Here is a 21,704-nt window from a genome sequence, read left to right on the forward strand (position 1 = left end):
CGTGCACTCAATGTTGGTGCATACGACGGTACGCGTGGATGCACACTGTAAACCCACCCTTCATCGCGCCGCCATGCTTGAATTATTTAATTGGATTCTGCATTTTAGTGCGCCAGTAAACGGTGTACACTGGCGCATGGATTAATTTTGCTTACCGGTCCTGAATGAGGAGAAACACGGAGCGAGGCAGCAGTTTCAGAAATTCACGATTCGTTGCGTTTCCGGCCTTCCCCGTGTGCTTTCGCTCGTGCAAAAATCCAACCGGAGTTACGGCTCGAAGCTCGATAGATCGGATTTAAGGTTTCATCGCGCGTTTCCCGATTCGCGAAACGCATTTCCTATCGTCGGGAATTTTTAAATAATATAAATTATGAAACACGCACGTCGAGAGATCAACACATTTCAAAATCCCCGATAAAACCAGCTATCAATTTAACAAAGGATATACAGCATATCCCACTGGAACGATCGCTCGGTTTTCAAAGATTCAAAAACAATGTTAATTTCTATGAAATTTATTTGCCTTCCATACGTCAATTAGCAGCTCAGCTTTTCTATTAACATTCATTACTCTTCGGATAAACGTTTCAAACTTCAGGCAAACAATTACGACAGCTTCCGTATAAAACCGTATTTTTACAATATTTATTGCCTCGGTCTCTGAAGGACATCTATCAATTTTTATATTTATAGTACGCAATCGTGTATATACTCAAAGCTGTAGCAGCACAAAATTGCAGGATATTTTTCGATTAAATAACGTTGCAATAAAGAATGCAAGATCATAGAGCCAAAATCAGTGACAAAAAGAGAAAGAGAGAGAGAGAGAGAGAGAGAGATATCTGCCCGATAATGATTTTAATTAATACGCGATCGAATTTAACAAACAATGAGTTGGAAGATGAATCGAGTGTTATCAATTTGACTGGCTGGTTGATCCTGTAGAAAACACGCGTATGCAGTTTAACCGGAAACGAAATTAATTATCAATTATATCTATTCATCAGCGACTCCTTCATAAGTCGTTAACAAACCAATGATAATATCATTCACGGTATGTCATAAAATTAGCAGTCAATAATGTATAATGAGCCATTAAATGTTTAACGATATCCCATTGTGTTTATTTATAGGTACGTGTAAGTTTCTTTGCAATAATTTCTTTGCAGTAAAAGAAGCTATAACAACGAGAGAGATAAACACAATCAATTAATTGGATGGTAATAATTAGTCTCGTAATTCCTCGGACAATTAGATATTCAATGAAAGGTAGACTTTACCACAGCTTTGAAAATAAATGTTGGTATAGGAATTAAGAGGTCTGTAAACAGCGCCTTGATTTTATGTTCAATTCAATCCATAATTGGAATTATGAATTAAACTGTACATTCTCCCATTCATTCATGAAATGTCTTGTTTCATTTCTTTGAAACGTCTTGCTCTTTTTTATTATCGATAATTGAATTATTTCAAGCGTCTGCAGAGAAACACAACTTTAACTATTCTCAGTCCAGTTTTCCCAAAAATATATATATAACGAATTATTACACGACCTGAAACTTTTATGAATCTTATACAACAGATTAACGAGCTTCGCGAATATCGTGGCAAGGATCGATAGCGCGTCTTGGTGGAAGCTGATTTAACAGTAAAGTATTATTTTACAGTTCCTATCCATCGTTCTAGTATACACAGAGGTTCGTGATATTTGGTCAGAATCGATCGATGTTGAACGTAAGAAAAGCACGTTAGGTGTTTGAAACTTATGGAACAGTCTAACTCGAACAACGTTTTCTTCTCCAAAAGTGGCAAATACGTTTCCATTCAATTATTCCATAGCGTGTCATCGCTTCAATTGTAACGGAACACGAGTTTTTATATAAAATTCTGACTGAAAAGTACGAAATCTTCTACAATTACTCTATAACCTTTAAAATAAATTTGCCAATTTTTGGAAAACGACTATCGAACCGACAGTCGTGTCCGAGATCGATACCATCGATGTTCATCGTACTGGTGCAAAACAATGGAACAACAAATCGAGAAAAAGAAGACAAAGCGTGGTAATGGAAACCAACGCTGGGGAATATGTATTTGCACGAAAGACGAGGAAAGAGTCCGCGGGAAAGTTCGCCTTGTTGCGACATGGAAACAAGGCCGCGATGTGGTGGCGAAAAAGGAACGGGTTGATGGCCTGGTTCCCGGTGGGAAGAACGTGGCATCGGTTCATTGAGGCGGCGACTTCAAAAGGATTCGCGCGAACGGGGAAGTGGAATTTTCATTATCGGAATACCAGTCACTGTCAGTAAACCTTTTACTGCTTTGATAAGCGTGGCCGAGCTACGCTGAAAGAGGACACGAGAAGTAAAAGAGAGAAAAAAAGAAAAAAAAAAAAAGAACGATCTCGTGGATGTAAGCTCGCTAGTCTTGTCTTTCGTCGTGACTGACTTCCGACGAGAGACTTTCTTCGGTTAACGGACAGATTCCTTCGTCTTTAGAACGACGTGTTTGCTTGGACTGATCTTTATTAAAGAATGATCGTAGCAAAAGGCGAATCAAAATCGTTGTGTAGCTGGCGTTGCAGGAATGTCACCGAATGGCTACGAGTGCGTGAAATTCGATTGTAATCGAACTAATATTATTAATGAAATTTTACACGTCACAGATTACATGTTATTGGTACTAAAAATGTTGTTGTACAACAGTGGCAAGCGATAAATAAGATAAATTAAATCTTGACGATTTATCGTTTGATATATCTTTAACGACAAACGCGTTACTTTTCATCTGTGTATCGAAGATATTCACCGAGATAGGGAAGAGTCTTAGAAATTCTAACAAATTAACCTCGTGTCTACAACACCGCTGTAAAAATGTAAAAATGCCTGCCGTTTAGATCTCCGGTTGCTTACAAGCGATTTGATTTAACGCAAATAAAAGTGGATAGCCACGAGTCACGAGCAAAGTTGGCCGTGGCGCCTTGGGGAAAAGGGGACTCCGAAGGATAGAAGAGATGATGTCAGTCGATACGCTGCTCCCTGCGTTTCTGACAGGAAAATTGAAAGCGTTGTACGTACCGTCGCTGGAGGAAACGTAGGACAAACCGTAAATTTGACCGGATGTTAACCGCACATATGTTTCGCGTCTCGGAGGATTTATCAGCCTATCAAAATCCATCTTTCACGCAACCGAAGAAGAATCTTGTCTAAAGAGTCGACGACGTTTACACAACCATCGAATGAAATGTTCTTATTCATAGTACTCACCAAAGGGCCAGCTGATAATGTAGGATAGCTCGGTTAGGTTGCGACGTGTCTCGCAGGAAGTTGGCGAAGTTATAATGCATCTTGGCGTTGTGGGGAAGAGACCGCAGACCCGCCCTATAAACAAGAGGATTCGGGGTCAGAGACAGAGTCGTCATCTCGACCTCGACGCGATCCCTGACTCTTTATCCCACCGCGGTTACATCTGATATCGTGTGGCCAATTGCTTCCACGCGCGCGATTCTCGCTCGTGCGACAGCTTTGGCCGTGTGCCCGCGGCGTTGTCCCACCAATGACGAAGAGGCCCGCGTAAATTTCCGCGAAATTATGCCGCGATTCGGGGAATTTAGACTGGGGATTTCGTGCACGACGAATTACGAGCTTGCGTACCGAACGAACGACTAAGGGCAGAGTTTCAAGTTAGGGAGTAACGTGAATTGTGATTTCCCATTTTCTCCTTGGTTTTTCATTTGTAAACTTTCCGACTGAACGTTTCTTTTGACTCCTGTATTACTAATTTGTAGACTAACGCGTTAAAGGTGGGGAAATATCGAGGATGAGGCTCCTTTTGCGCAATCGTATTGTACTAATGTAGATATATGATAATAAAAATATATAACGACAAGAATAAAAATGTAATATACATAGACTATGAAATTTTACGAATTGCGAGGTACAAGTTAGTAACGGCAGGAAATTTTCTCGTAAGAAATTCGGTAATAGATTGAATAAAATTTTGGAATCAAATGTATTATAAATGTGGAATTATCGACGATCAAGATCCTCTTGCATAATTGAACTAATATGATTAGTGAAATTTTCCAAGTCCTGAGTCGAATTACTAAGATCAATAAATTGTATTAATATCAAATTAAATCTAATAAATTATCTAATACGTAGATCGATTCCATCCATAAATTAGTAATATTTGCAAATCCTCCTGCACGTCAATAATTTTGGCATTAAACTCTTGTCTTCTATATTTTTATAATCTCCTCGATATTGGGTATCTTTTACCTTATAATTCTAACTCTCGACTACATAAAACTGAATACCCATTACCTACAGTGAAACCTCGTATCCTTACATTTTTACAAGCTTGCAGGTAATTTCTTTGCCACGACAATAAACTACGTAGCTTCCATAAAGCGTGAAGATTTCCTCTTTTTTTTCGGAAAATTCGGTGCAAAAGCGTTCCCCCACGAATTTAAAAATATTCATAAAATTTCTCGAATGTCCCAAGAATAACGATGCAGCTGAAAAACATTTCGGCGCTCCAGTTGAAATTGTTGGCTCGCGAGCTTTAAGATGAAATTCAACTTCTCGGTCTCTTTTCCCTATCACGAACAAAAGAAAGAAAAGAAAAATACAATATCGAATATTATTTTTTCATCATCGATATCGGCGAACATTCAAAAGTTCGTGTCTGTCGTCCCTCGATCTCGTCCTATTATCGACGAGTTTGTTATCATTTCAATGTTATGACAGCTTTTGCGTACGGTGAAAAATAATCGCGTGTTCCGAAGATTCAAGAATTTCTGCGTAATCAAGCAAAAAAGGAAATGTCATATACTTTTTTCAAAACTCGTCGTTTTTTATCTTTTAAAAGCATCTAAATGTTTACATTACGAATTCATTAAAATTAACAAACTCTTTCAGCGGATGTAACGTTATATGTATTTTTTGCAGAGTAGATCGTGAAACACGCTAATTTCTTTCAGTCTTTGTTCTCATGTTCATATATTCGATGTTTGATTTCTTTTTGAATACAATATCCTCCAAAATATATAAATCATTACATATATATATATAAAATGCACAAGTAAAGTGCATGTCTAATAACTTTATAAACTTCATACGTTCGTCAATATCGAAGCGTCTTATATCAGAAATATAGTGCTAGTACGGTTGACGTTTCCAGTGCAAAGTGTTAAAAGGCTCGACTGACAAACCTGAGAAGAGTTTCTCTGGACGTCCAGTCTCTGTTTCGAAGTATCGTTCTGTAGCATCCTAGGAGTAGAAGTAGAACGATTCCAGTCGTGATCAGACTTTTTCTGCGTGGAATAGCCGTCCAGCTGATTTGCATCCCGTATACGACCAGAAGAATCCATCCAACGCTGTAAACATTCGTTGTTCGCTTGAGATATCTTTGAATCTGTCTTAATGTTCTCTAAAATACAGTAAAATCTTAAGATCTTTCAAGCGTAACTGCGTATCATTCTTTTAATTATATTTCCTAAATTATACTGCATGAATATTTATATAAATATATATATACATTTTATTTTGTTTAAACGAACCAAGTTTATATTAATAGAAATTTTCAGTTTAGTCTACTTCTGAAAAATATACATATACATGAAACGTTGTTTGTAAACGATTGTTTTTCTTCTCTCGATATTTTTTTTTTTCTTTTCTTTAAAAATCTCCTATTCTGAAACACATATACAGTGTTTATTTTAAAAATTACAACGAATGATAAGATTTCGTTAAATTACCTGGGCAAATAAAGTACACGTTCCGCAACGACGAATCCAACGGTAATAAAAAGATTGGATGCGGGCAAGAACGGCAGTACCAGGAACATCCAACCAAGAAGAAGAGGCGGGTGCCTCTGTTGCTGAAAATGAAACGAAGGTTGCTGCGTTAGACGCGGAGAAAAGCGTTTTGCCTTGAAAACGAAATTGTTCCGGGTTTCCCGCGGAGTATTGTGTCAACCATTAACCACGTATTAAGTAAACTTTTTACGAGCAAAGAAAACTCGAATGGTTTTGTATCGCGCTAACTGTCGAAATCGTATCACGCACGTGTCAACCAAGTTTCGAGTATCCTCTGCGTGATACGAAACAAGGAACTCGTATAATTAAATCATTTATTCACTATTCAAGAAATTGATTGTATTTTCAAAATTACACGCATATACAGACACGGAATACTTATGGGACGGTTTAATACGTAATTAATCTTACGAGAGAAACGTGAGAAAATAAGGCAAGTTACATCGCGATCGAACAAATAAAGAAACGACTGTTTCTAGATAGAAAAATCTAGAATTTTCACGAATAAATAACATCAAACAACGCAACTATACGATGCACATTAGTCTGGAACAACATTCGCATATATTCGACGTACGCGTTCTCGGCAGACTGTTTGTACAATTGCCAGCGGAGTATATAATCGACGTATCAGCAATAACGAATAATAGTGTCCGAAGTACCAACGATGATGAAGATACCAGTGATCCTTTCGTCGCTCCTTTTCGCTATTGTCTCGTCTAAAATTTCAAGTCAAACGTCGAACAAGTATATTGTGGAACAGAAGGGCCCGGAAACGTGGTTAGAACGCGTGAACATCGTCGACGAAGAAACCATATCCAACGATGTTGAAGGAAAGAAGAGTTCTTTGGAGGATGGACGACAGAAATCACGAGCGAACGAGGCTGGATTAACCCGGTGGGAAATGGGATCAGTGCAAGAGGCTTCGAGCGGAACTGATTGGGGAGGGTTGCTTCTTCGCCTCGCGGATAGACAGGTATGTTTGGACGCGCTGCGGATGATCAAAAGCCTCCTCGACGTCCGACAGCGGACCGTTTGATTTTCTTCCGGTTTGTCGGATTCATTGAAAAATAAATCTTTGAAGTGACGAGTAAACGAATGTCGTGCTCTTCGCTTTTTAATCTCACCGCCGTGATATTTCAAGTTTCATCAGTAATTTTTCATTACCGGATAGGGAAAAAAATGATTTCGATTAAAAGATTTGTCGCTTTGTCAATTGGATTTTATAGTGAAATATTCGAATTGTAGCATGGAATAGCGAAAAATACAATTAATTTTTGTAAATGTAATTACATGTTAGACATGAAGATCTTAAAGTGACGATGGAAAGTTTTATGCTGTGGCATAGAATTGGTCAATCTGCCGACGTACTTTTGGCGGTTTTTTAAATATTTCAGCAATTTTTCATTACCAAATAGGAAAGACAGTGATTTCGATTAAAAGATTTGTCGCTTTGTCAATTGGATTTTATAGTGAAATATTCGAATTGTAGCATGGAATAGCGAAAAATACAATTAATTTTTGTAAATGTAATTACATGTTAGACATGAGGTTTTTAAAGTGACGATGGAAAGTTCTATGCTGTGACATAGAATTGGTCACTCTGCCGACGTACTTTTGGCGATTTTTGAAATATTTCAGCAATTTTTCGTTATCGAATAGGAAAGAAAATGATTTCGATTAAAAGATTTGTCACTTTGTCAATTGGATTTTGTAGTGAAATATTCGAATTGTAGCATGGAATAGCGAAGAATACAATTAATTTTTGTAAATGTAATTACATGTTAGACATGAGGATCTTAAAGTGACGATGGAAAGTTCTATGCTGTGACATAGAATTGGTCAATCTGCCGACGTACTTTTGGCGGTTTTTGAAATATTTCAGCAATTTTTCGTTATCGAATAGGGAAGAAAATTATTTAGATTAAAAGATTTGTCGCTTTGTCAGTTGGATTTTATAGTGAAATATTCGAATTGTAGTATGGAATAGCGAAAAATACAATTAATTTTTGTAAATGTAATTACATGTTAGACATGAGGCTCTTAAAGTGACGATGGAAAGTTCTATTCTGTGACATAGAATATTCAACTCGTCGACGTACTTATGGCGGTTTTTTAAATATTTCAGCAATTTTTCATTACCGAATAGGAAAGACAGTGATTTCGATTAAAAGATTTGTCGCTTTGTCAATTGGATTTTATAGTGAAATATTCGAATTGTAGCATGGAATAGCGAAAAATGCAATTAATTTTTGTAAATGTAATTACATGTTAGACATGAGGATCTTAAAGTGACGATAGAAAGTTCTATGCTGTGAGATAGAATTGGTCACTCTGCCGACGTACTTTTGGCGATTTTTGAAATATTTCAGCAATTTTTCGTTATCGAATAGGAAAGAAAATTATTTAGATTAAAAGATTTGTCGCTTTGTCAATTGGATTTTGTAGTGAAATATTCGAATTGTAGCATGAAATAGCGAAAAATACAATTAATTTTTGTAAATGTAATTACATGTTAGACATGAGGATCTTAAAGTGACGATAGAAAGTTCTATGCTGTGACATAGAATTGGTCACTCTGCCGACGTACTTATGGCAGTTTTTGCAATATTTCAGAAATATTTCTATCAGAAGAGAATTAGTGTTCCGCTTTCCGTTCCATGATCTTGATTCATTCAATTTCTTCCCCTAGTTTGTTTAATTTGAGAATGCGATATTGATATATTGAATGTTTCGATACTACATCCATGTTTTCAATTCGTTGTATCAATTTTCGTGTATTAAAAAATCTCTACATCCTGACGTTGTAAAAATTTCTTTATAAGAGTTTTATAAAAAAAGAAGAGCAGCAGTGTTGTTATGTTAGTTATTAACTTATTTAATATTAATTCGCATATATAATTAGTGTCATTAATATTTTTCAAATATTCAAACGACTCACAATAACGCGTATTTAATACCAAAATTAAATAAAAGTTAGTTTCAATGTTGAATTTGTCGACAACGCGTTGAATTTGGAAATTGTTCTTCCATATAAAAAAGAAAAATGACTCTTAATGAATTTCAACCACGATCTTCTACTATTGTAAAACTTCTGTGATAAACATTGACAAAAACCAAAAATATCTGATTTCTAAGAAAAATCCCCGTTATTTACATTGATCTTTACTCAAATACAGGAATCTGCTAGAGAAAAAAGAAATCTCCCGTCTCTAATCTCTTTATTGAGGCCAAAGCTAGAAAAGTCCGACTTTACCCTTCGCAAATCGCACGAAAATCGTCAACGAAGATCGCTAGAAGACTACCATATTGCGGACTACATGTTATTAACGCAAAATCTCAACAACGAGGACGAGGTTCAAAAGATTCTGGCGAATGCCAAGGCGCATTTAAGCACCGTGAAATCGGACAACATGGGAAAATTCCGAAACAACGCGTTTGGCGACGATTGGCTCTCGTTTGTGTTGCCATTCAGATCAGGAATGGGATTCACGGAATCGCTGTTGAGACCGTCAAACGCGAATTACGATCTAGGAATACAGAATTGGAACGAAAATGAAAAATGGGTCGATGATACGAAATTTCTAAACACGAATCAATTCCTACAGAATAACGAAGATATGGAAATTGATAAAAAGGACGCGTTCAGTAAAAACAATGTATCGTCTCTTTTGAACGAGGGCAGAAGCACGGGATATTCTGACGAATTAACAGAAACGTCTTTGATCACGGAACAGGCTGAAGACGGACACAATGATCTATTGTTATTTCCTGAATCACGAGTGAAAGAAGCAAGCAAAGATGGTTCAGGTACAACCGAAGAAACATACGATACAGATGCTGCATCACCGACGAAAGACACCGGAAAAGATAGTTCGGGTAGAAGTGAAGAAAAATATAAGGAAGCTTTTGGATCGCGTTTGGAAGAACCAGGAGAATATGGTTCGGATACACAGGCGAATAAAGAAGGCTTGATCAAAAATGACGAACGTAGGAACGAAGATGGTAATTATCGTGACACGAAAATCAACGTTGACATAAAAAATAAAGAGACGTTACTTGATGACATTTCGATCGACAACACAATGAACAGCGTAGTGGCAAGTGATAAACTCTCGACTGCAGAACTACCTGTGAAAATACTTCGAGCACACGATAAAACGAACCAAAATAAACGACCTTGGAGCGATGAATCGCTTTTCATTTCGGATCCGTTCGTTTTACGAACGAAGTGGGAAGGCGATTCGAGACAGGAGAAAGAGGATAAAGAATCGAAGACAGTCGATGAATCAAACTCGATGAAAGTGGATCAAAATATGCAAGGGAGGAAGTTAATTAGCAACGAAATACGGGACGAACTGTATCAAGATGTAAAATCCAGTTTACAGGACAGGAAGTTAATTAACAAGGAAACACAGGATTCGTATCGAGATTCAAAGTTGCCGAATGATGAATCAGATTTTAATGAAAGCATCGATATTCCACGCGCAAGGAACAAAATGGATGAAAAGATGATATCGATGGAAAAGGAAAAGTCGATCGTGACAACGCAAGAGAAAAAAGATTCTTCGGAATTAAAAATACCACAATTGTTAGATGAATCGTCGGACCTGAGAGAGCAGATGCAGAGACGGCAAAATCTGTACCAGGGAAATGAGAAGAATCTCTCGTTGAATTCCTGGCGTATCGACGGATCCCCGGCGACAGACGCTCGCAAAGGTATTCAACAGGAATATGATAAACAGAAGAGTGCAGCTGAAACATCAATTCGCGTCGATGCGAACAAACGTGGCCGTGTGAAACATCGCGAGCGTATTGGAACGAAATCAACGTCTACCGAAGAGATGCCCGCTGAAAACGAAGAACGAAGAAAATCGTTGAATCACGATGGGCAGCAGAGCGAGATGGAGGGACGTAATGTTCCATCGGCAGATCGCGCCGATTACACAGTGGATTCTGATGAAAATGTTAAACTCGAACGGACATCTTTAGAGGAAAGAGAGGAAGCGATAGCTGATGTGAAATCTCGAGAAGAGAAATCCGATGTGGGGAATTTAAAAGAGAAGAAGCACGATACGGAGGATCCTGAAACGGCAGAATTCGAGTTTGATGTAAATAGTAACGAGTTTGAGGTAGAGAAGTTGAAGAATACAGAATATAAGATGAAATATTTAGGAAGGAAATATTCTACTGAAGAAAATTTAAGAATGCAGAAATCCGAAGTAAGGAACAAAGAGGATGTCGAAGTAGACGATATAAATAGAGGAAAATTCCGATTAGAAAATGTAGAGAAAGAGAAGTCCAAAGAAGAAAGTGATAAAAAGAAGGAACATGATATTTCAGGCACGAAGAAAACAAAGTTTGAAGTTGAGAATTCGCAGGGGAAGAAACTTCGGTTACAAGATGTGAATGAAGGAGATAAATTGGAGTCGAAAGGTCTGAAAAGGAAAAAATTTGATCCGGAAATTTCAGCGAAAAGAAAATTTGAAGCAGAAAGTTCGCAGATGGGTAACGTAAAATTGAACTTTGGGCCGTGGGATGTAGCAGGGCAGAAATTTGAGTCGACAGATTTACAGGAGAGAAAAAGTGAGCAACGAAATGTGCACAATGACAAATTTGAAACGGGGGATTTGAAAGAAAAGGAAGTAGGCCCAGAATATCGAGGCGAAAGAGAATACGATCCGATAGTAACGCAGGAAGATAAATCTGGGTCAATGAACGTAGAAACGGAGAAATTTAATCCGTCGGTTGAAGTATTCAAACCGCAGCTTCGCGAGGACAATTTGTTACTGACTTCGGATGAAATTTCAACTAAAAACGATAAAAATATCGAACAATTTGATCCTCGTGATACACGAATAAATATAAAACAAGGGAAGAAAATTGTGCAACATGACGAAGAATCCTCAGAGAAAGAAAAGGATGAATTTAATAAAAATGTCGAGGAAATGAAGAAAAACCTGGAAGAGAATATAAAGAAATACATAAAATACAAGCAATATGAAATTGACCGAAACTTGACCGATAAGACTAAGGACGATGAAATATTTAAAGAAGATCCTTGGAACAATGACTCGCATGGTACTCATGACGACGCGTTTGAAATTTCGAATAAAGAAAGTGAATTAAGAAAAAAAGAATATGAAATAACGTCTGGCGAAGAATCTTTGAACGTGGACGAAGAACCTGGAATATCTGAAAATAAAAGTAAAGAAAATGAGGAGGTTATTTCGTACGAAGGAGCAATACACAAAGATACAAGTGCTGATAAAACATCCGGAGGTAAATATAAGCTGAAAGAGGATCACATCGTAACAAATAAAAGAAAATACGAAGCAGATATGACGAAGGGAATAGGACTATCGTCCATCGAAGAAGAAATGAACGAAGCGAGTAGCAAAAATGAAGAAGAGCGTGAAAAGTTATCTTTGAGTAAAGAAATTCTCGGGAAGAGAGATTTCAAAATAAAGAGTGATACTTGGGAAGATAACGATAAAAAAGACGTAAAGTCGAATCAAATATTCGATGAAAATGCGTCATCGGTGGAAGAAAATAACGTATTAGTAAAAAGAACGCAATTACAAGCAGATCGTACGTTATCAGGAATAACAGACATTGCAGAAGAGGGACCATTTGTAAACGCTGGAATTCACGAAAAGAATAATAGAGCTCGTGTGTTATCAGCAAAAACAAATACCAAGGAGAAAGAACCGTTTAACGATCCAAGAATTCATCAAGAAATTTATAACACCGAACCATTGGAAAATAATGAAAAACATATTATACGTACGAAAGAACGTAAACCAAATAAATTATCGAAATATCAAACTGACGGAATAAGAACATTAAATATCGAAAGCAATCAATTTTCCAATGACAATATTATTATTTCCAAGAAGAACAATTCTGCGAATAAAATTAATGAAATATTGCAAGAGTATGAGAACAGTGAGAAAACATTGTTACGAGATTCTGCAGTAAATCAAGCAACGAACCTGTCAAGTATCAGTATTGGAACAGGAAGTCCCACAGATCCTCGAGGAAACGACGAATCCTCCACTGCGACTATCGAAGCACACGTTGCGAAACTACAAGATGGAAACAAAGAGCTTCTCTCGGGCGGAAATGACACGTCTACAACTCCTGATGAAAATCGAATCGAAATTCTCGCGAATTTCGGAAAATTAAATAATATAGATGTTCACGCGCTTCGATATTCTGATAGACTTAACGAAGATAATAATCCTTCACCTGCAACTCATGAAGTATCTTTAGAAGAAAACGTACCTGGAAAAAATAAGATAGCGACGTTCGAAGGAGCGTCGAGTGAAAATACGCAAGAGGAAGCTAAAGAAGGGAGAAAGGAAATTATAAAAGATCCATCAATTTCAAATAGTAGTGCAAGCGGTGGAGAAGAATCGAAGACAGCGAAAGAAACACACGTGATTGGTGGTACCAAAGAAAAATATGGAACGCAAGCAGCGAATGAGGTTGATAATACTTTAGAGACGTTGAACGAAACAGTTGATCGATCGGTTATTAATCTAGCTGGATTTCTAAGTGATGAATCTAAAGAATTTTCGTCGAAGGAGAGGCCAGAAGAAATCGGATCTGTATTTTATAATTCAAACGAAGAAAGTAACTTCTCAGACGTGCATATTACTAATTCTCCAGTTTTCATTGATAAGACCGATCACGAAACTATTGATCCTAACGAGAGCAGTCAGAAATATATAAAGTCTGACCGTGAAAGCATTAACGCCGCATTAACAAAAATTGAAAATCTGAAGAAGGAATATTATGCGAAAAAGAAAATAGACGAAGCCTCGAAATTAAATTCAAATATCGATACTTCAACCGAATCATTAATTAAAACGAAGGAATTAGATCTTCTAGGGAAACACAAAGATAAAATAGTGGCAAATGATGTAAACTTGGAACAAGCGACTGAATCATTCTCGGCTTGGAGTTCTAAGTTCTCCGGTAATAGCGGCATCTCCGGAGAAGATAATATATCATCGACTGCAATTAATCAAGGATACCAAGAAGAAACGGAGAAAGAGGAAATAACGGGGCGTAACACGGCCGAAGATCATTCGTCTAAGCACAACGATTTGAAAATGATTAGTAATTTGTCAGTCATAAGCAACGGCAGTACCGAGATAGGAGAAGAAAATAAAGAAAGAAATTCTACGATAACAGATGATAAACTGGACAGTGGCAACCTCAAAAGAAAACTTTCAAACGTTGCTACATTATTAACAAATAAAAATTCTGCAGAAATTAAGAATTACTATGAAACCGAAGGGAATGGTAATAATTTTATTGAATATGGGAAAATAAATAAAAGCGACAGGAAAGATCTGACGAAAGAAGCAGAAATCGATATATCTGGAAGGAGTAACGAGTATTCGATAGGTATTACGCAGAAACAAGCTGTAACGACAGGGAAAAGTAGATTAAACGACCCGTACGCCAAAGAAACCGAACAAAAAGCTTCTTTGAACGAAAGTGAATCGATTACATGGGATTTAAATAAAGAGAAAGCGCCCGTAGAGGTATCCAACACAAGCATCGAAGTGACTGAGAGTAATGATGCCGCCAGAGAAAGTAAAGAGTCATTACCTACGGTGAACATGCCAAAAATGTGGAAGAATAAAGTTTTATTGTCCGATTTAAGCGGCGAAAGTTTGCAGAAGAATGACAAATTGGAGAAGAATCAACACGAAACGTTGAACAATTCGAATTTGGGCGAAACGAGATCGAAAGAAGATGAAATTACCAAGCTCCATACGAAAGTGACTGACAAGTACGCGACACCATCTGCAGCGCGGCAATTAATCGAAAACGAAGTACTCGGAACGTTCTCCGAAACGAGTACTCAGCCTGCTTTGAATATCAGCGAAGCTCGCTCTCCAGACATACACGGAAATACAATTAAATCTCGTTTACTTGAAGCAGCCACGCTACGTCCACTTAATTGGACCGATAACGAAGGATACAAAGACCCACTGGTCGAAGCTAGTTGGATACACAAAGATACTCTTAGCACTGGGACATACGATCCTGACGCTATGCATTTATCCAAATTAGATCCTCGAAAGAAATTATCTGAAATAGTAAAAGTGTCGAATGTAAAAGTTAAAAGTTCAGCAGACAAAGTAGAAAATATTCCGAAAGAGACAGGATACGATATCACTTACAACAATATGAAAAGATTGGGAGGCGATGAAGAAGAGAAAGTAGCTGAAAATATTTTTAATGGATTTAACGACATTTCTGTCGAAAGCAATAATGAACGTATGGGAACGATAGAGGACAATAAATTTATGAACAGTATTGTGGACACGTCATATCCAAGCGTGTCACTTAACGAAAGTGACTACAGAATAGACGGCGAGGTAAATGCCAAGAGACAGGAGAAAATAGATCTTTCGTACGAGGATGATCTATTAGGCGTGCGAGAGAATGAAAATATAAAAAATACGGGTGCAACTGATATATTGGATCAAAAGTATGACCTAAATGAAAAATACTCAGAGTTGAATGTTTATGACGAAGACTATAAACCAAAGATAATAACCATTACAAATGCTACACAAAATTACGATAATTTGTTGAAAAATGGTAAACAAGAGAAGAATCCTCTATTGAAACTTCTTTTAAACAAGGCAAATGATATCCAAAATTTGAACAACGAAATAAAAGGATCACGTACGAGTGATAATAGTTTTGAGAAAAATAACGAATTTTCGGAAGCACGAACAAAAATCAAGCTTGACGAACTAAATAAAGAAACATCTGAAGGAAAGGCAGCTCAGGAATCAGAAAGTTACGAAGATAAATTACATCTATCTGAACAGAGAATATCACAGTCCACGGAGAATTTGTATGAAATATCCGAAGACGGAAAAGAAACACAGATACAGAAAGCTTTAACCGAAGCTGAAATAGCGGTAACTGAGTTGCCTCGAGTAAAGGAACAACAACAGAAGAATATCTTAGAAAAGAAGGAGGAAACGTATACTAAAGCGGGAGATAAGCATATTTCAAGCGAAAATCACTTAGAAGATCCTGATAGACGTAATGTTAGTTGGAACCAGTTAAATCCAATGGAAATTACAGATTCGAAGAGTAACGATGAAATATCATTAAAACAACATTATAACCCAAAGATACAAGGCACATCAAGCAACTTAGAAGACATTGATTCTGAAATATCAATAAGATCTGATAGCACATCCAATACGATTATGAATGATTTACAAAATAAATACAAAGACTTAGCTTTGGATATAAATGATGATTCTCCACAGAAGATGAATTATGATTCAAATAAGCAAGATGAATTGAAGCTAAATTCAAAAGAAGTGGGTCAGTCTGGGACATCAATAAAATCTTATTATACATCCAATGTTACTGAAAATAACATACACAATCAATACCAAAATCCAATCCTAACAGTAAGTGAGCCACTGAAATTGGCTTACGAATCAAAAATACAAAAATTATTGCTCAATTCGGAAAATGATACTAATTCTAGCGTATCGATCGGATCTGGTTATACATCTAACGCTATTGCGAGTGATTTACACAATGCACTCAGGGATCCAGCTACGAGTGTAAGTAACTCAAAGAAAGTCATTTATGATTCATATGCACAAGATGAATCGGGACTAAATTCTAACGTAGCAATCGGATCTGGCTATACATCTAACGGTATTGCGAGTGATTTACACAATACACTCAAGGATCCAGCTATAAGTGCAAGTAACTCAAAGAAAGTCAATTATGATTCATATGCACAAGATGAATCGGGACTAAATTCTAACGTAGCAATCGGATCTGGCTATACATCCAACGTTATTGCGAGTGATCTACACAATGCACTCAGGGATCCATCTATAAGTGTAAGTAACTCAAAGAAATTCATTTATGATTCACGTGCACAAGATGAATCGGGACTAAATTCTAACGTAGCAATCAGATCTGGCTATACATCCAACGTTATTGCGAGTGATTTACACAATACACTCAAGGATCCATCTATAAGTGCAAGTAACTCAAAGAAAGTCATTTATGATTCATATTCACAAGATGAATCGGGACTAAATTCTAACGTAGCAATCGGATCTGGCTATACATCTAACGCCATTGCGAGTGATTTACACAATGCACTCAGGGATCCAGCTACGAGTGTAAGTAACTCAAAGAAAGTCATTTATGATTCACATGCACAAGATGAATCGGGACTAAATTCTAACGTAGCAATCGGATCTGGCTATACATCCAACGTTATTGCGAGTGATTTACACAATGCACTCAAGGATCCAGCTACGAGTGTAAGTAACTCAAAGAAAGTCATTTATGATTCATATGCACAAGATGAATCGGGACTAAATTCTAACGTAGCAATCGGATCTGGCTATACATCCAACATTATTGCGAGTGATTTACACAATGCACTCAGGGATCCATCTATAAGTGCAAGTAACTCAAAGAAAGTCATTTATGATTCATATGCACAAGATGAATCGGGACTAAATTCTAACGTAGCAATCGGATCTGGCTATACATCCAACGTTATTGCGAGTGATTTACACAATACACTCAAGGATCCAGCTATAAGTGCAAGTAACTCAAAGAAAGTCATTTATGATTCATATGCACAAGATGAATCGGGACTAAATTCTAACGTAGCAATCGGATCTGGCTATACATCTAACGCTATTGCGAGTGATTTACACAATGCACTCAGGGATCCAGCTACGAGTGTAAGTAACTCAAAGAAAGTCATTTATGATTCATATGCACAAGATGAATCGGGACTAAATTCTAGCGTGTCAATCGGATCTGGCTATACATCTAACGCTATTGCGAGTGATTTACACAATGCACTCAGGGATCCAGCTACGAGTGTAAGTAACTCAAAGAAAGTCATTTATGATTCACATGCACAAGATGAATCGGGACTAAATTCTAACGTAGCAATCGGATCTGGCTATACATCCAACGTTATTGCGAGTGACTTACACAATGCACTCAAGGATCCAGCTATAAGTGCAAGTAACTCAAAGAAAGTCATTTATGATTCATATGCACAAGATGAATCGGGACTAAATTCTAACGTAGCAATCGGATCTGGCTATACATCTAACGTTATTGCGAGTGATTTACACAATGCACTCAGGGATCCAGCTACGAGTGTAAGTAACTCAAAGAAAGTCATTTATGATTCATATCCACAAGATGAATCGGGACTAAATCCAAAAGAAAAGGCGGTCCCTGATATATCAGCCGAATCTTATTTTACGGTCAATGCTGTCAAGAGTGATTCATATAATAAATCTAAAAACCCAGTGATAAGTGCAAATGACTCAAAGAAAGTGAGTTATGGGTCAAAAGTAAAAGATAAATCAAAATTGACTTTGGAAGAAGATGGTTACTCTGATATATCAGTAAAATCTTATTATACATCAGACCCTAATAAGTATGATTTACATAGTGAGTACCAGGAACCAACTCTAATCAGAATTGATCCACTGAAGATGACTTACAAATCGAATATACAAGATGAGTCAAAACTAGATTCAAAAGAAGAGACTGACTTTGGAATATCAGGCGAATCTCGCTATGCATCTGGCGCTGATAAGAATGATTTGCATAACGAAAACCAGGACCTAACCCTAGCTGTAAGTGACCCAAAGAAATTGACATACAAATCAAGTATCTATGATGAGACAAAGTCCAAGCTCAAAGAAGATTTAACTAGAAAATTGGATTCGAACGAAGAGGCTGACTCGATTATGTCAACTGAACCTTACAGTGATTTACATACTGAATCTAATGATTCACCCATAAGCGTTAGCGATGAGTTAGCAAAAGTACTTTATAAATCAAATATAGACAATAAACCGAGCTTTGATTCGAAAAAAGATGCTGGTTCATCAGTGAAATCTTACTCCATATGGAATACTGCTAACAGCGATTTGCATAATAAACCTAAGGACTCAGCTGCGACTTTAAATGATTCGAAGAAAGTTATTCACGAATCAAGTGTAGAAGACAATTCAAAAGAGAATATCGATACTGACATACCGGTCAAATCTTACTTTACATCTAACGTTCAACATGATTTACACAGTCAATACCAGAACCCAGAATTAGTGGTACTTGAGCCACTGAGAATAGCTTATGAATCGAAAATACCAGAACACTCGATACACGATACAAAAGAAGATACTGACTCTGATATATCGAACAAATCTCAGTATACATCAAGTATTCTTAACAGTAATTTACGTAACGAATTCAGAGATCCAGCTCAAACTGACTCAAAGGAGAATATTGAACGACATAATTTGAAAACTATAGCGAATAGTGAAAATATAGTAGAAAACGAATCTACCCAATTTATAAAAGACGGAAAAACACTTTCAATTTCTGAACTTCCCGATCAGTCCTCGTCATTCACAATTTTTGAAGAAAGACCAGAAGTAAATGCGCGTGGGGTAAATGTGCTCTCAAATATCCCAGTGATTGGAGGTTCTACAGACGCACATCGTTCTCTCGAAGAGAGAGGAAAAAGCACGAAATCGAACAACCTCTTGTCTCGTGTTTCTGGAACGATATTATCTGGTCGAGACGGCGAAGAAATTCCAGACGCTAAATTCGTAAAGAAACTGCAACCTAGTTCGGGAAAGTTGGCAAAATCATGGGCAGAAATCGCGAATAAAAGCGAATCGTTCAGCCCTGTATCTTCGAAGAAGTTTAAATCGCATTCCGATGAAGCAGAATCTGCGACATCAGTGAAGTCCTCGTCGTATAAGACTTTAGATAAAGTTTTGGAGACCGGAGATGCGAATAACAATTTATGCGATATCCTCAGATCTAGTTTCCTGTTTACACATTTTCAAGATGATGCATGGGATAACGAAGTTTCAAGCACGTACGATGTATCGACCGACGTGCTACCATCAAACGTGGCCAATGTGAAAAGCAAAAGCTATGAATCTGCGAGTATGCTTCAGGTAAGCACAGTTGAAGAAGCTAATAAGCTCGATGATTTTCATTATTCAAAATTTCAAACTAAATTTTATGTTATTAGTTAGCTGCGATTTTTTTTCGTCATTTTGAAACCAATCGTATTTTCCTAACGTTAAATATTTCTTCAAGATTGAGAAAAATACAATAGAGCTATTGGTATGCGCAATTTTTCGTTTCAATTTTATGTTAAAAGTTCTCTTAAAGCGTCGACTACCACTTCGATTGTTAAAATAAGGGAAAGATTGATATATAAAAATCGGACAATCGTAGTAAAATCAAAATCAAAGTTTCAACCGGAAAATCCATAGATCAATCAGAACATACAGTCACAAAATCTACAATACGTACGCTCTTTAAATTAAAAATATTATGGCAAAGACTTTAGCTCCAACAATATTTTTGGTATCAAATTTTATATTAAGCAAACCAAGAAAATATTCCACAAAATGACATTTCATCAGAGAGTAGAAATATTTGATATTTATAATATAATTATAAGCTAATACATTTTATATTTTCATTTTGCTTCTATAGGAGTCAAATGAAGACAAAGTGGATGTTTATATAGTGAAACAAACTTTTGAAGGGCCCGTAAAAATCGCACACGTAGAAAATATGGAACCTCTCATCGTAACCACTGACGAGATTTCAAAGAGTATTTACGATAGCATAGTTAATATATTCAACGGAAATCGAATCAAAAGTGGCTCGTCGACTACGTAACGAACGATTCGATTTAGAATATTTGTTACTTCATATGCTTAGTACTTGTTAGTGAATTATCATAGTGTTAGTAATTTATTCGACAGACATATATTTCCATCAAAGAATCAAAAATATAAGAAATATACTCTCGAAATATTAAGAGATCGATGTCATATGTAAAGTTTACACTTGTTCTCGTTAACTTTAATTAACGATGTCATATCGATAATCAATGGAGCATAACGGAGAAAAGTGTAGGTACATTTCGTAAGCCATTGAACACTTCTCATTAATTAACTAATTAAAGTATTAAACGATTGGAACATTAAACAAAATCAATTGTGCTATTATGCGAACAATTGAATTGTAAATACATATGTATGTATACATCATAAATAAAAATTACCTTCAATCGTACGAAATTACTATTTAATTCACCACTACCATCATAATATTTATATTATTATATTATAATAAAAGTACATACAGACGCACATGTGCATGTTTTACGCAACTGAGCCTCGCTATACTTCTGACAGAGTAAAAAATAGAACAAAATTTCTTTCAGGGAAATTAAACTCGAATGATAAGTGACAGCGTCGTTTCGAAACTGAGAGAGTTTTAGAGATTTGAGATGATCTCTAACTTTGCAGATAAAGCTATAAACGTTTTTGTACGCCAATCGATAACGCCTATTTATAAAAACGAAATTAATACATTTAATTTCAATTTTGTAGAACTTATCGCATAAAAGGCAACGTAACGTGTAACGCAATATTCCTGTGATAATGTTTCCTTGTCTCTCATACATGATTATTATCTTTTCAGCAAAATTAATTATTTTCCTTATAAATATTCCAACAAATTATTTCAATAATTTTACACAAGTCAAAAGTAATTGTATCACAAATACAATTAGATTGCTTTAATTTCAATGAAATGTTCGACTCGGTAAAACATTTATCCATTTGTTTTCATTAAAATACGTTTTAAGCGATCGAGGGCAACGACCTGCCATATTATTTTTTTCTTTTTCTCTTTTATACCGAAATTACCACCATTTATCACGAGTAACGCGAGTAAATAGCCGTGAAAGAAGGAGGATAGACGATGAAACGATTACAGGGCGGGA

At 36.6% G+C, this 21,704-nt stretch overlaps 1 protein-coding gene across 3 annotated transcripts in view; it reads right to left on the bottom strand.

The window, feature by feature from the left end:
• The window catches only part of LOC139998278 (protein O-mannosyl-transferase TMTC1), a 284,183-nt gene that overhangs the window by 48,045 nt on the left and 214,434 nt on the right, over positions 1–21,704 (bottom strand). For all 3 annotated transcript variants that reach the window (XM_072022734.1, XM_072022725.1, XM_072022744.1), the window contains exons 8-10: positions 5,762–5,883; positions 5,216–5,380; positions 3,267–3,380 (exon numbers count right to left, since the gene is read on the bottom strand). In XM_072022734.1, the coding sequence (XP_071878835.1) occupies positions 3,267–3,380; positions 5,216–5,380; positions 5,762–5,883 (401 nt within the window). The remainder of the gene's footprint in view (positions 1–3,266; positions 3,381–5,215; positions 5,381–5,761; positions 5,884–21,704) is intronic.

The sequence above is a fragment of the Bombus fervidus genome, chromosome 1, assembly GCF_041682495.2.
Source record: "Bombus fervidus isolate BK054 chromosome 1, iyBomFerv1, whole genome shotgun sequence".
Taxonomy (NCBI): Eukaryota; Metazoa; Arthropoda; class Insecta; order Hymenoptera; family Apidae; genus Bombus; species Bombus fervidus.